Source organism: Podarcis erhardii (assembly GCF_964252035.2).
Source record: "Podarcis erhardii genome assembly, chromosome: 3".
Classification (NCBI taxonomy): domain Eukaryota; kingdom Metazoa; phylum Chordata; class Lepidosauria; order Squamata; family Lacertidae; genus Podarcis; species Podarcis erhardii.
Genome location: NC_138507.1, coordinates 33,523,293 through 33,536,641, shown reverse-complemented (window position 1 = coordinate 33,536,641; position 13,349 = coordinate 33,523,293). Strand labels below are relative to the sequence as shown.

Below are 13,349 nucleotides of genomic sequence, written 5' to 3'. Positions count from 1 at the left end.
ACTTGCCCCCTAAGGAGCTAAAAGATTGCCCACCGTGTTATATAGCAAGACTAGTCACCTGCCACAATGTAAATTTCTCCAACCAAATGCTGGTGTTTGTTGGTAATTTCTTTAATAGAAGAAGCTGGAAGACCTCTTGCAGAAGTATAATACACTCTGTCAAATGAACTCTAAGAGGAATCTGCAGCTTGAAAGAGCTCAGTCTCTAGCCAGTCAGTTCTGGGAGACTTATGAAGAGATTTGGCCATGGCTAACGGAAACAAAAACAGTAATATCACAGCTTCCAGCACCAGCTCTTGAATATGAAACCCTAAAGCAACAACAAGAAGAGCACCGGGTAAGTTTGCAGTCGTCTTACAAAATGCTGTTAATTGCAAAGGTCAACAGAAGTGTAGCTCTCTCTTTAGCATGTCACATTCACCAAACCAACCAATATCAGATTTTACATATTTTTTACTCGCTGTTAACAACAACAATTCAAAATCCATTTTTTATGAAACAAAATTTTACTATTTTAATATAACCACAAGTTTAAGATTATTCTCAAGGCAGAGCAGTCATTGTGAAAAGCGGATTAGTGAATTAATTCACTAATTAATTCTATTATTTATTTATTTATTTATTTATTTTATTACATTTTTTTAAAGGAATGAAAATGTTGAACAGTATCCAAAATAGTTGGAATGCAAAGCAAGCTGTGGTGTTCCCTAAGGGGAAAAAAAATCAAAAATCCACAGTTGGGAAACACCTTAATTTGGACCAGCCAAAATATCACAATCTTTTGAGTTCTCCAGAACTCTTAATCAGTCAGGATGTTATGCAAAGCAGAGAATAGGGGAAAGGGGGCAGGGGACAGCAACAAACAACAAAAATGGTTGCAGCCACTATGTCTGCCTTTAGATTCAGTTTTAAGAGAGATTGCAGGCTGGATTGGATTAGGTGCTGCAGACTCAGTCTGTATCCAGGATTTTGGGGAAAGAGGTGATGGCTGACCCAAATTTTGGAAACATAAAATCCAGCAGTTACAGTGGTGCCCCGCAAGACGAACGCCTCGCAAGACGGAAAACCCGCTAGACGAAAGGGTTTTCCGTTTTGGAGGCGCTTCACTAAACGAATTTCTCTATGGGGTTGCTTCGCAAGACGAAAAAATCTTGCGAGTTCCCGCGGGGTTTTTTCGCTCCCCCCCCCTTTCCTAAGCCGCTAAGCCGCTTATCAGCTGTTCCGCTGATAAGCCGCCTCTCAGCTGATCGCTAAAAGCCGCTAGACCGCTAATAGCGCTAATCTGCTAAGCCGCCAATGGGCTTGCTTCGCAAGACGAAAAAACCGCTAGATGAAGAGAATCGCGGAACGGATTAATTTCGTCTTACGAGGCACCACTGTACTCAGTTCTGCCTCCAGCCTTAACAAACGACAGAGGTTCCTGATTAGGCAGAGTGCAGCAATAAAGAGAAACATGGCTGTCTTCATATTAGCAAAGTTGGAGATTAATTATAGAGAGTGTTCTGGGTAGAAAATTCAGCTAAAGTCTTATTGAGTAGTAGTGAAGGCACACTGAATACAACAGAAACTGGAGACAAACAAAAGAAAAAGTACCCAGAAGCACCTTCTAAAAGTGAACTTTAAAACTGTAACAGTTTGTTCCGTTAAGTTATGCTTTAAAAGGAGCTGAACAAAGTGCAACAGTGTGTTGCTTCCATTTTAAAGCACAGCATTTTCTTCAAGTCTCAAAAATATTGGATGATCTTAATATGATTCCTTGATGTAACCTTGGAGGTTTGATTTGCTTGCTTTTGTTACAGCACTCGAGCCCTAGCGAGCTATTTATAATCATATTTAAACAATTTGGCATCTTCTGGAATGCCATTACTTAATAAATCATTTAGAGTGCCGGACAACTGGCTGAATACTTTTGACTAGTTATATTGTTTTGCTTCCCAGATTCTGTGCTTTTAAATATCTTGGTTGACTAAAATGCTGTTTTTCTAGTATAAAGGAAACATTATATGCTTAGAGCTGAAAACACAACAATAAGGCTAAATGGATATATCCAGTATGAGTTATACTTTGTCTTAGCATGCAGATGGGATTGTTTATTTAGACCACCTTGCCAGCTGAACGTGTTGGACGCACAGACAGCTGGAATGTGGCGATGTAAGGGTTAGATACTGATAAGTGTTTTGCTTTGCTATAGCAACTGCGAGAGTTGATTGCTGAACACAAGCCTCATATAGATAAGATGAATAAAACTGGACCTCAGCTTCTGGAGTTGAGCCCGCGAGAAGGTTTTTCAATCCAAGAGAAGTATGTAGCAGCTGATGCCCTTTATAGTCGAATTAAAGAAGATGTCAAAAAGCGAGCTCAGGCATTGGACGAAGCCATTTCTCAGTCTACCCAGGTAACATTATTTATTAGAAGAGCAATTAGATTCCAACTGCAGGATGTTGTTATCTTAAATCAATAGACTTTAGGTACATAGTGGACTTGCCAAGAGACTACGTCACCAAATATGTGAATACCCCCATCATTGCACATAAATTTGCTCTTCCTATCTGTTAAAGAATTAAGGGCATTGTATTTTCGTGAATCAAACCTTCCCCGTGTGCCATCAAGTTCCTTGAAGGAAAGGCATGATTAAAAAATGGAAATATTCTTATTCTATTTGGGAATTACAAAATTGTTTTTCCCTGAATAATAGGGCCAGTATCCTACATAATAGTGATTTGTTCATGCATGCACACAATCAAAGAGGCGAATTGGTGTCAAGACAGCCCAGGGTTTCTCCTGGTGTCTTTGCCAAAAATAGTGGTGGTGGGACAGTGACTGACTGTCGGTCAGACTAGGCATGAAGCAACTTCCAACTTTCCAATGTAATGCTACTGCATTATAGTTTTCTGACCTGACCTACCTAGGAGCTAGATGCTTACGTTCATACCATGTCTATTAATCACTGCCACATAATGTTAACAGTAATTAACCAATGCAGTAGGATATTTATTAGAAAAAACTTATTAATAATGTGAATTGCTGACATTTTTTAAACGACATAACACATTGTGGCTAAGGATAGGTGAAAGTAAAAATGTGTTATTCCCTCTGTGTTCTAAAACCATGTTCAGGAAACTGTTAATACATGGTATTAATACATGGTGATGATGAGACAGTTAACAATTGGTCTGTACTGTAAAGCTGCCTAGTTCACTAACAAGCAGATATGATTTGGACACCTTGATTGGGAAGCATAAATTTTGCTTAAACTAAGATCATAAATCTGTTGAGAAAGACAAAAAATGTCTCAAAAATAGTTAAGGATGCTTTAAGCATGTTCATTCAGCTATAACTGGGTTTTTTCTGGTTTGACCCAATTCCTTTTAAATGTTACTAATCTGTAACTCACCCAGTCTTCTCTCCCTCCTCCCCATTTGTCTGCATAGTTCCATGACAAGATAGATTCGACCACTGAGAGCCTAGAACGCATTGTTGAACGTTTGAGGCAACCGCCTTCCATCTCAGCTGAGGTTGAGAAGATTAAAGAACAGATCGGTGAAAATAAGAACGTGTCTGTCGACCTTGAAAAACTTCAGCCAGTCTATGAAACCCTCAAGCAGCGCGGGGAGGAGATGATTGCCCGTTCGGAAGGCGCTGATAAGGACATATCTGCTAAAGGTAGACTTCAGAATTTTACATTTCAAAATAAATGCATGAACAAGTTTCCACAAGCAGAACTTTATATACCTGCCCGTGTATATTTTGCTTCCTAGTGGTTCAGGATAAGTTGGATCAAATGGTCTTTATGTGGGAAGACATCCATACCCTGGCTGAAGAAAGGGAGGCCAAATTGCTTGATGCAATGGAATTAGCAGAGAAGTTCTGGTGTGATCACATGGCTCTCATAGCCACTATTAAGGATACGCAGGATTTTATCAGAGAACTAGAAGGAGCTGGAATTGATCCTTCAGTGGTAAAGCAACAGCAAGAAGCAGCAGAGGTAGGTGAAATGTAACTGTTGGGCTTAGACTACTGTCCTGCTCCCATATATTTCTTAGCAATCATCTATAAGCGTGTTGGTGGTTTGGACTATATTGTTATGCTATGTTTAGTGGAAATTCCTTTACAAATCATCATGGCTGGTTCAGATGTAACAGGAAACCATTGTTTCCAGCTATGTGAATGGGCCACACTGAACCACCTCCTCCCGTCTCCAGTGCAAGGTTCTTCACAGCTCATTCACATTGTGGGAACTCCTAATTACCCATTATATATGGACAGGACTAGATATAGAGTCCAGCACCATCTGTGTGGATTTATTTTGCTTCTTTAAGAAACATAAATCCCTGTGTGTAACAAATGCATAGCTACAGGTAATCATGGCCTGCATTTTTTTTTGCCTTCCTGCACTAGTCAGTAATGCCCTTTTTTCTCTTCAGAGTCTATGCACTGCTAAAAGAAAAGACTTGCATGGGGAAAAATGCATTTGAAGTAATAATGAAAGGTGATGGCTGTGTTCTACTTCCTATGTCAAAGGCAGTTTGCCTCTGAATATCAGCTCCTGGGTATCACAAGTGCTGTTGTGCACAGGTCCTTGTGGGCATCTGGTTGACCACTGTGAGAACATGGTGCTGGACTAGATAAGCCTTTGGCCTCAACCCAGCGTTCTTTCTAATGACTATTGTGTCCTTATAAGCCATTTAATGATGATTCAAGCATTGGGCCGGATTCAGTTAACCCAGTTTGTTTATGGAAGCCAGCACAATAACTTCTACTAGCTCAATAGAGATTCACCCCTCTTCTCCCCCTTCACCGCAAATCTGCTCTGGAGGGTCAGGGGAACCCCCAGAACAGCATGGAGAGGGAGGAAAAGGGAGATAGTTGCATCTGACAAGCAGAAATGCCTTTGCTGATGGAATATTGGCATAGTGTGATGTTGAATTCCACCCATTGAGTGGGGGGGGAAATCATGCATTAATCACCCTTAAAAGACCATCCGTTCTCACCCAGGTCAATCTCCCTCCCAACTTGGTGTTCAAATGACTGCACAAGTTTGATCTTTTGGTTTACGTTTCTAATAGGCACTCACATCCCCAGTATTGCCTGTTGAAGTGAGAGACTTTCCTAAGTCATTTGTGATTTGCTGTGGTAGGATGTGTGTGGGATAAAGTGGAAGAGAGGGAATAAAATAATCTCACTGCCATTGGACATGCCTAAAACAGCTCTGGTTTCCAACCTTTATTCACAAAAGTCATAAACATTCATTACAGGGAAATAATAGCAGCCTGGGACCATGTGACATTGAGACATTGCATTTTTATTTGATAATATTCAGAAGCAAGACCTACTAATTTGTTTAAAAGGAGGCTAGTATTCACCTTATTTTCTTAGCATTATGGTGTAATTTTCCCACACTGTATGGCTACAGTGTTAGCTTATTGAATTTGAAAGCTGTTTTTCTAAGCAGGTGGATATGTCAGTCCCTGTAATGTTCTGGATACAGAGGAATTGTTAAGCTCCTGCCACAACAACCATCTGCTCAATGGGTGAAGAAAAACCTACTCTTAAACTCCCTCCTTCATGTTGTCATCTTCTTTATAAATCAATATATTTTTAAAATTTAAGGTCAGCATGGCCTTATGCTATGCTAGTTAAACACTAATGAATAGCAAATAATGTTTGCCACTCTGAATTAATCTTAAATATTAAATTTAATTTATGGAAAGTTTAACATTTTGTTTCTCTTTTCTAGACCATTAAAGAAGAGATAGATGGGTTACAAGAAGACTTAGATGTAGTGGTAAGCCTTGGCTCTGAACTGATAGCAGCATGTGGAGAACCTGACAAACCATTAGTCAACAAGAGCATAGATGAGGTATGAGTCATGTAATTGTTTGGCATTTTATGCCCATATGAAATGGATAGAAAGGTGTTTCATTTTTTTTAACTGATGTATGGTGCCTAATTTAAATACTTGGCAAACAAACAGGGTTCTTTGGGGAGTCAAAAGTAAAATTCACCACACCGGCTTCTGGTTTGATTTTGAAACCTTCAAGGCACTTTGCAGAACTGAAATAAACCTATGAAGCTCATAGTTTAACTTGCACTGATAAGTGGAACCATCCACATATTTAACTATGGTATGGTAATAAGCCACCAAAAACTTGGGTGGATGGAATCCTGGTCCTTGATAGAGACATATCCACCTAGATTTAGTGATGTTCCTTGCTCTTATTATAATATTAGGGAAGCTCTTGCATAATTTTTATATTGCAGATAGAGAAACCTTAATCTAATGTCAATCCTAAATTTTAATATATAGGTTATAGACATTGCCTTCCAGTTTTTTATTCAACTGAATCTCCATTTAAAATGCAGCTAAATTCTGCTTGGGATGCTTTAAACAAAGCATGGAAAGAACGTGTTGACAAGCTTGAGGAAGCAATGCAAGCGGCTGTTCAGTATCAAGATGGATTGCAGGTAAGGTTATTTTAATCTTTAAAATTTACAAGCATTATCTAATATTATTTTTTTCTTTTTTAAGGGTAACATTTTTAATCAGCCAGAGACCCCTGATTTGATTCTGAATTGTTGGTCAAGAACAATTGAAAATGTTGGTTTTCATTTAACCTATAAAGCACTTAACGGTTGTATACTATTATGACCTCATCTTCATCCTCCTGCAAGTTCTTTGATCGTCAACTTTTGAATTTGCTTGGGAACAGCACCCCAAATTTTTCTATTACTATACCAAGTTTGTATGATGAGGAATTCTCAGGCAAAATGCAAGCCTATATTCTTCTTTCTGGCAGCACAAGACAACCTGGTTGTTCGGGCTGGCTTTTGGTGGAATTGGGTATTTTAATTTGATGTTAGTGGATATTCTGTTGGTTTTACTGATCCTGATTTTATAATAATGTTGCATTCCCCTAAAACGGAGGTTGGGGGAACCTGTTGTCCTCCAGATGTTGTTGAACTTCACTTCTCATCAGTGCCAGCCAACACTCAAGGATTATGAGAACTGTAGTCCCAGTAACACCTGGAGGGCCCCAGGTTCTCCATCTCTGCCCTAAAACACAGGGTGGGGCAGCTAAATTTCTAAATGAGCAATAAATAAATATGTATATTAGAGCATGAACCATCCAAAGTTATGGGTCATGCAATGTGCTACATTATGCATGTTATGGGTCATGCAATGTGCTACATTGGAGATGTGTGATTGGATCTCCTAGCATATTATTCTTCTCCTAAAAGTGTGTGTGTGTGTGTGTGTGTGTGTGAGAGAGAGAGAGAGAGAGAGAGAGAGAGAGAGAGAGAGAGAACACCACAGCACAGGGGACATTTTTAAAATTAACCCCCCTCCCCTTTTTTCTTTCCACCCTGAGCTGCTGTAGAAGGAAAATCATATGGGCATGATACTGACCTATGCATAGATATTTTTCCTTGTGACTAGTTCAGATGTAGAGACAAATCTTGGTTTGCTGTTACGTGTACCAGGGCAGTCATCAAACTCACATGTTTTCCCCTCTTCCATTTCCCTCCCCTTTATGCATTGGAGGAGCAAATGTAAAGCTTTAGTTGTGGTTTGCAACAAACGGGTTAGCGCAAATTATTAAATGCTGGTTTGGATGCCTCACGTTCTCAGATTTTGATGGAAGAGGAAACTATGGTTTGTTACAAACCGGTAATGAAAGTTTCACATTTCTACCACTTCATGTTTGAAGTGGGGGAAAGGAGATGAGGAGCACATGATCCTGAGACTTGCTGGTCATTCACATAATGAAAAACCATGACTTTTTGTTGTATCTGTTCAAGACCTATATGCCAGTAAAATGAGGATGCATCAGTAGATCAAGAGAACCTCCGCTGAAAGAGTTTGGTCACTATGATACATTTAGCTCAGACAAAATGTGAGATGGTGACATTCAAACCAAAAGGGGGGGGTAAGCTTTTTTTGGCAAGGTCCTTTGTAGTTTGGACAAAAGATTCACTTGGTAGATTCTATACATTTTAATTTGCTGGTATGTCATGGTAGTTGACATGAAATTTGTCTCCAATAGAAGCATGTCTATAACTGAATATCTTCACATTTTATGGCTGCTAGCTTCCTAACCATCTATTGATAAGGTTCAGGTTATAGTTCAGGTACACTGGGTGTGTAATAGGAGTGCTAAAATTAGCTGATGATTTTTCAAGCGTGTTTTTTAAAAGAAAAGTGGTTAAACAGTGCTAGGAATAGAAATGTTAAAAGTAGTTTATCTAAATTTTTAACATATCTTTTTTCCTCACCACTGTACAATATAAGCATTACATGTCGGTTTTTGACCAACAGATCAATTGTAGAAAGATTACTAATTGCTTATTTCAATAAAGATAGCTTTTCCATATCACAAGGTTTGAAGGTCAATTTTATAGCATTTACCTATGTGATTGTAACTGATCCTATAACCAGGTTTTAATCTGAACATATTCCTGTTGATTTGTTGTTGTTGTTGTTAGAATTTATGTACCGCCCCATACCTCTGGATCTCAGGGTAGTTCACAGAACAAAATCAAAATATAAAACCACAAAATAATATAATCAAAATAAAAACGACAACCCAATAACCCCCTCCCCAAAGAACCACATTTTAAAAGGGCTTGGATGTTAATTAAATCAAACAAAGGCCTGGTTAAAAAGGAACGTTTTTGCCTGGCACCTAAAATGTGTATAATGAAGGCGCCAGGCGAACCTCCCTGGGGAGAGCATTCCACAGATGGGGTGCCACTGCAGAGAAGGCCTGTTCTCATGTTGCCATCCATAACTTATCTGATGGTGATTTGATTCTATTCAGTGAGCAACATCCCACATATTCCAAAATTATCATATTTTATCACTGGCCTTGCTAAATTTTATCTGCTCAGCAGATCTTTGGATCATTTGTAAATTGTAAATGAGGTTCCTGTTTCACTGCTTTGGATCACATACATTGTTTTAAAGACAGAATAACTAACTACCTGTTGGAACAAGGATGAAGACCCTCATGCCTGGGCAGGGGAGACCAAATAAGCCCTCTAGCCCTCTCTGCCTGGCCCTTTGCACTCACCCCAGGCCACCTACCTTCAACTGTACCCACTTCCCCCAGGTCACAGTCAACCTTACTTTATACCCACTTTGAGTGTTTTTGCCTGGCTGGATTATGTTCTTGAACTCTGATAGTGCCTCTTAGTAACCTGGATGAGAGTATGGAGTGGAGTGTGTAAGTGTGTGTAGAATCAAGCCTGCTATATGAAGGTAAACTGTACATTAGTTGCTTTACCCACTTTGCCTCTGGGCTTGTTCACTATTGTGGACTATAGTCTGGAAAAAGGGTTCCCCATCTCTGCATTAGAAACTGCATTGCATGTTGGACCGTGGTAAAATGTTAAGAGGCAGGACAACATCGTAACATCATGCCCAATTACTTTTTAGACTCTGTTTTTTTTATTTAAAAAGACTGTATTTGACCAGAGGGTCCCAGCAATGCTTATTTCTATATTTCAGCTTTCTTGGCTTTAATTCCTAACCTAAAAGCCATCAGTTTCTTAGTCTTTATCCTGCATTGTCTCCAGTATGACATTATGCCAGAAGACACTTGCAGAAGCAGTGTGCGCTCCAAAAAGATGTGGATATTTCCCACCAAATGGAACTAAGCAGGCTAGTTCCTAGATTTTATTGGGGTAGGAGAGGTGCTCTTTGATATATTGACATGCACATGTATGCATGCTCTTAAATGGAATACCTGCTGCCAAATTGGAGGTGAAGTGTGAACACAACTGCTCAGGCATAGCTGATGCATGATCCCCGGTAGTAGTTCACACCTCATTAATGGGGAGTGAAGTGGCCTTTGCTATCCAATGTTATGAAATGTCCTTGAATATTATGAAAATCTAGCTCCCTCTGCTGCATTTTTACCCATCTTGAGTCATAGATATGGCACCGGAAGAGTGTTTGAATATCACCCTCTGAGCTTCCTCTAAAGACCTTCAGATATCTTGAGAATTTTAATAAATGATTTGACTCATACATTCCAGAAGTATAGCCAGATCACACTATCTGTTACCTCAAAAACAACAAAAAGATTTGTGGCACTTTAAAGACTAACAGCTCAATTCTAGGCATGACCCAATGAAACTTATTCGCAGGTAGGTATTAGAGGATTGCAACAAATACGTGACAATAATTTGGTTAGTTCTTAAGATGCCACAAGATTCTCCGTTGATGCCCCAATTGTAGGTTTTATGGGGATAAAAATATGTGACAACTCTTATATTCAGAAATGGAGAAGTGTACAAAAAGTTATCACAGTGGAAAAACCCAGCAGAAATACTTTGAACAGGCAACAACTGTTTTGTGTGGGGGTTATGTTCCTGACCCCCGTGCACATCAGTGGAGTGTGCATAAGCCCACTTTGCCCCATTATGCCTCTGCCCCCCCTTCAGGTCATGTCCAGGTTGTGGTGATGCGCATGTTCACAGTTATGCACATATTAGACAAGCATGAAACAGTTGTTGCCTGTAATACAGTTTTATTCAGTAGCAAATATACAGTACTTAGTAGCATTCACAGATCAATTATTATTATGTTGCACCTACTATGAGGCTATGCTATAGCATTACTTGGACTACTATTTTACCTGATTTTCTTATTCTTATTCAATATGTTTACAGGCCATATTTGACTGGGTGGATATCGCTGGTAGTAAATTAGCTGCGATGTCACCAGTTGGAACAGACCTAGAAACAGTAAAACAACAGACAGAAGAAATGAAGGTATGAAACAGTAACTTCTTATGAATGTACATCTTTCTGTTAGTGTTAGTGTTCCAAATCGCTTTGCATTCAGTCTGTAACAAAAAGTAAATTATTTTCGTATGGGCATGTTGTTTAAAAATCTACAGCCTTTCTGAGTCTGAAAGTAATATGACATCAGTTTCCTCTCCGAGTTAATTGTGGATTTTTTTCAAGAGCGGTTATTTTTTCATCACTGCATCAATTACTTTTACGACACCCAGCTTCCCTTTTAGAATGTGCACAAGTTCCTGCAAAGCCTGTCATTCTTCATACCATGGATTAGTCCTAAACATTCATAGATCTCTTCATTTCCACCGCAGCCCACTGGACTATAAAGCAAAATCCCCAGCCAACTCTAAAAGCAATATTTGGAATGGAAATATGACTCATTCTTTTCATAATACCTGGATGCTGCTGTGTGCTTTGCACAGGAAGCAGAGATGGTATAGGATATCCTGTTTTAGGGCACAGGATTAGACTGGATGAATCCACTCCAGCCCTGTTATTGTACGTGGAAAGCAGGGCTTGAATATGTTGGGAAATTAAACAGGAAATGTAACAGCCAATATTTAAGCCCTGTCTCTCAGCAGGGGTTGAAGATTGAAAATTAGGGTTAAGAAATTACTTCTAAAAATGAAAGTGGGGATTAAGAGATCATCAAAACAGGGCAGAGTGGTGATGGTGACGCATCATCTTGACCCAGGGGTATACAGTAACAGGGGCGAGGGGGAAGCCCTTCTACATTTCTCACTTCTCTCTTATTGAATCAGTGTGTATCTTTGGTAAAAGATGTTAGGCTAGATAGGGAATAGGATTTTGTGAATGGATCACAGCAGGGAGGCTTCAGGGAGTGTTGGCTGGCCGCCCAATGACTTACAGAGTGTGCTGAGGGCAGAAAGAAGTTATTGATGAATCCTTCTTCCTTGGATCTTCAACAAGCTTCGGGTGTGCAAAGGATTCCCTTCCTCTTCTGTGCTTGGCTCATCTGGTTTTGCATAGCTGCTCTTGGTCTGTGGGTCCCTGTACTTAACAGGTTTAACAGCCTTCTCAATAAGCATGCTTTTAAAGAAATGCCTTTTGACAAAAGAGAAAGCATTTGTTAACATCAACCACTGATATTCAAAACTCATGATATAGAGTTTGTCTTTTCCACAACCAAAATTAATATCGGATAAAAAAAATTCTCCGTTGGGTTGTTTTTCTTCCTCCATGCCTTTTGAAAACACTGTAGGGATATTTTGAATAAGGATGTATTATGGACATGTCCACATGGGCATCTGCCTTGAGCTCTATGCTGCTGTGTGCATTTGGAAACCGGGATATGACCCCTGGAACGGCTGTTGCCATTTCCTCTAAGGCTAGCAACGTTCCTCTAGCAACAGAAATTCTGTGTATCCCATAAGTCATGCAGTTGGTGGGGAAACTAATGTCGCTCGAGCACATTCTCACATTGGCGATTGGTTGCTGAAGTGTCATTCTTCCACATCTCTGCATTTATTTATAATTACATCTAATTCAGAAATGTGAAGATGTTAACAAAAGGCATGCCCAGAACTGTGACATGTAAAAATACAAGGGATAGTGTCAGGGAACTGCCATTGGTTCAGGAGGGAGAGAGGAAAAGCCGAATGGATTACAGAGAGCCTCCAAGGATCGTGGGAAGCAGCTCCTCCTCAGCAGAGGAGAGTAACCACGTCTCCAGTGGAGAGGAGCTGCAGGGCTCAGAGGAGGTGAGGCGGAGCCAGGACACCTTGCCTGGGCAAAGCAGGGAGGAGAGGGGTCCTCCGTTACCCACGCCCTCCTTGCGCAGTAAGCTTCCGCACAGAGAGGGGAGGCGCAGACTGGGCATCAAGAAATTGCTTTGCTGGGGAAAGTTTAAGGACCGCCCACTCACAGCTTCTGCCAGTGAATGAGCCAGCCACGGGAGATTGGCGCTCTGGACAGATAAAGTTTATTTTTGAAGCTAAAGCAAGGCTTTACAGCCGAGCAGGCAGGTATTTGCCTGCTTGCTCTCGAGCAACCACTTGGAACCTTTACAGATAGACTCTTCTGGATTCAGCTAATTTATTTATTACATTGATTAGTTACTCCATAACCACATGAGTGTCAAACAATTAAAAGAATTTAAAGTATAAATTTAATAAAACATGAAATAACACTACCAAAAATTGTAGAAAACAACAGCCATGCCAGAGCAGACTGGGTCAACAGTCAGGTTAATATAACAACAAACAAGAGAGAGCCACAAAATATTGTTGTACAGGTAAAACTATATCCTAACCCTCAATGAATGCAGACAGTAATATCTCTCTCTCTGTGTGTGTGCATTGTCGCAGCCAACAAGCTGTGTTTCTCACCTCTCTTTCCAATGCCATACTGCTTACCAAGAGGGGTAGGGTGAACGCAACAAGAGCTCAACATGGCACAGGAGCAGTGGTGGACCCAGTCTGATGCTCCCACTGCTATACTCACACCTGTTGCCTTGGCTCTGCTACTATCCCTCTTGGTAAGCAGCAGCAATGGATGGCATTGGGAAGACAGGAAACAAACAC

At 40.2% G+C, this 13,349-nt stretch overlaps 1 protein-coding gene across 33 annotated transcripts in view; it reads left to right on the top strand.

The window, feature by feature from the left end:
- The window catches only part of DST (dystonin), a 313,318-nt gene that overhangs the window by 256,571 nt on the left and 43,398 nt on the right, over positions 1–13,349 (top strand). For all 33 annotated transcript variants that reach the window (XM_081856621.1, XM_081856616.1, XM_081856602.1 and 30 more), the window contains 7 exons: positions 119–337; positions 2,192–2,395; positions 3,432–3,663; positions 3,759–3,985; positions 5,738–5,860; positions 6,364–6,465; positions 10,675–10,776. In XM_081856621.1, coding sequence (XP_081712747.1) covers positions 119–337; positions 2,192–2,395; positions 3,432–3,663; positions 3,759–3,985; positions 5,738–5,860; positions 6,364–6,465; positions 10,675–10,776 — 1,209 coding nt within the window. The remainder of the gene's footprint in view (positions 1–118; positions 338–2,191; positions 2,396–3,431; positions 3,664–3,758; positions 3,986–5,737; positions 5,861–6,363; positions 6,466–10,674; positions 10,777–13,349) is intronic.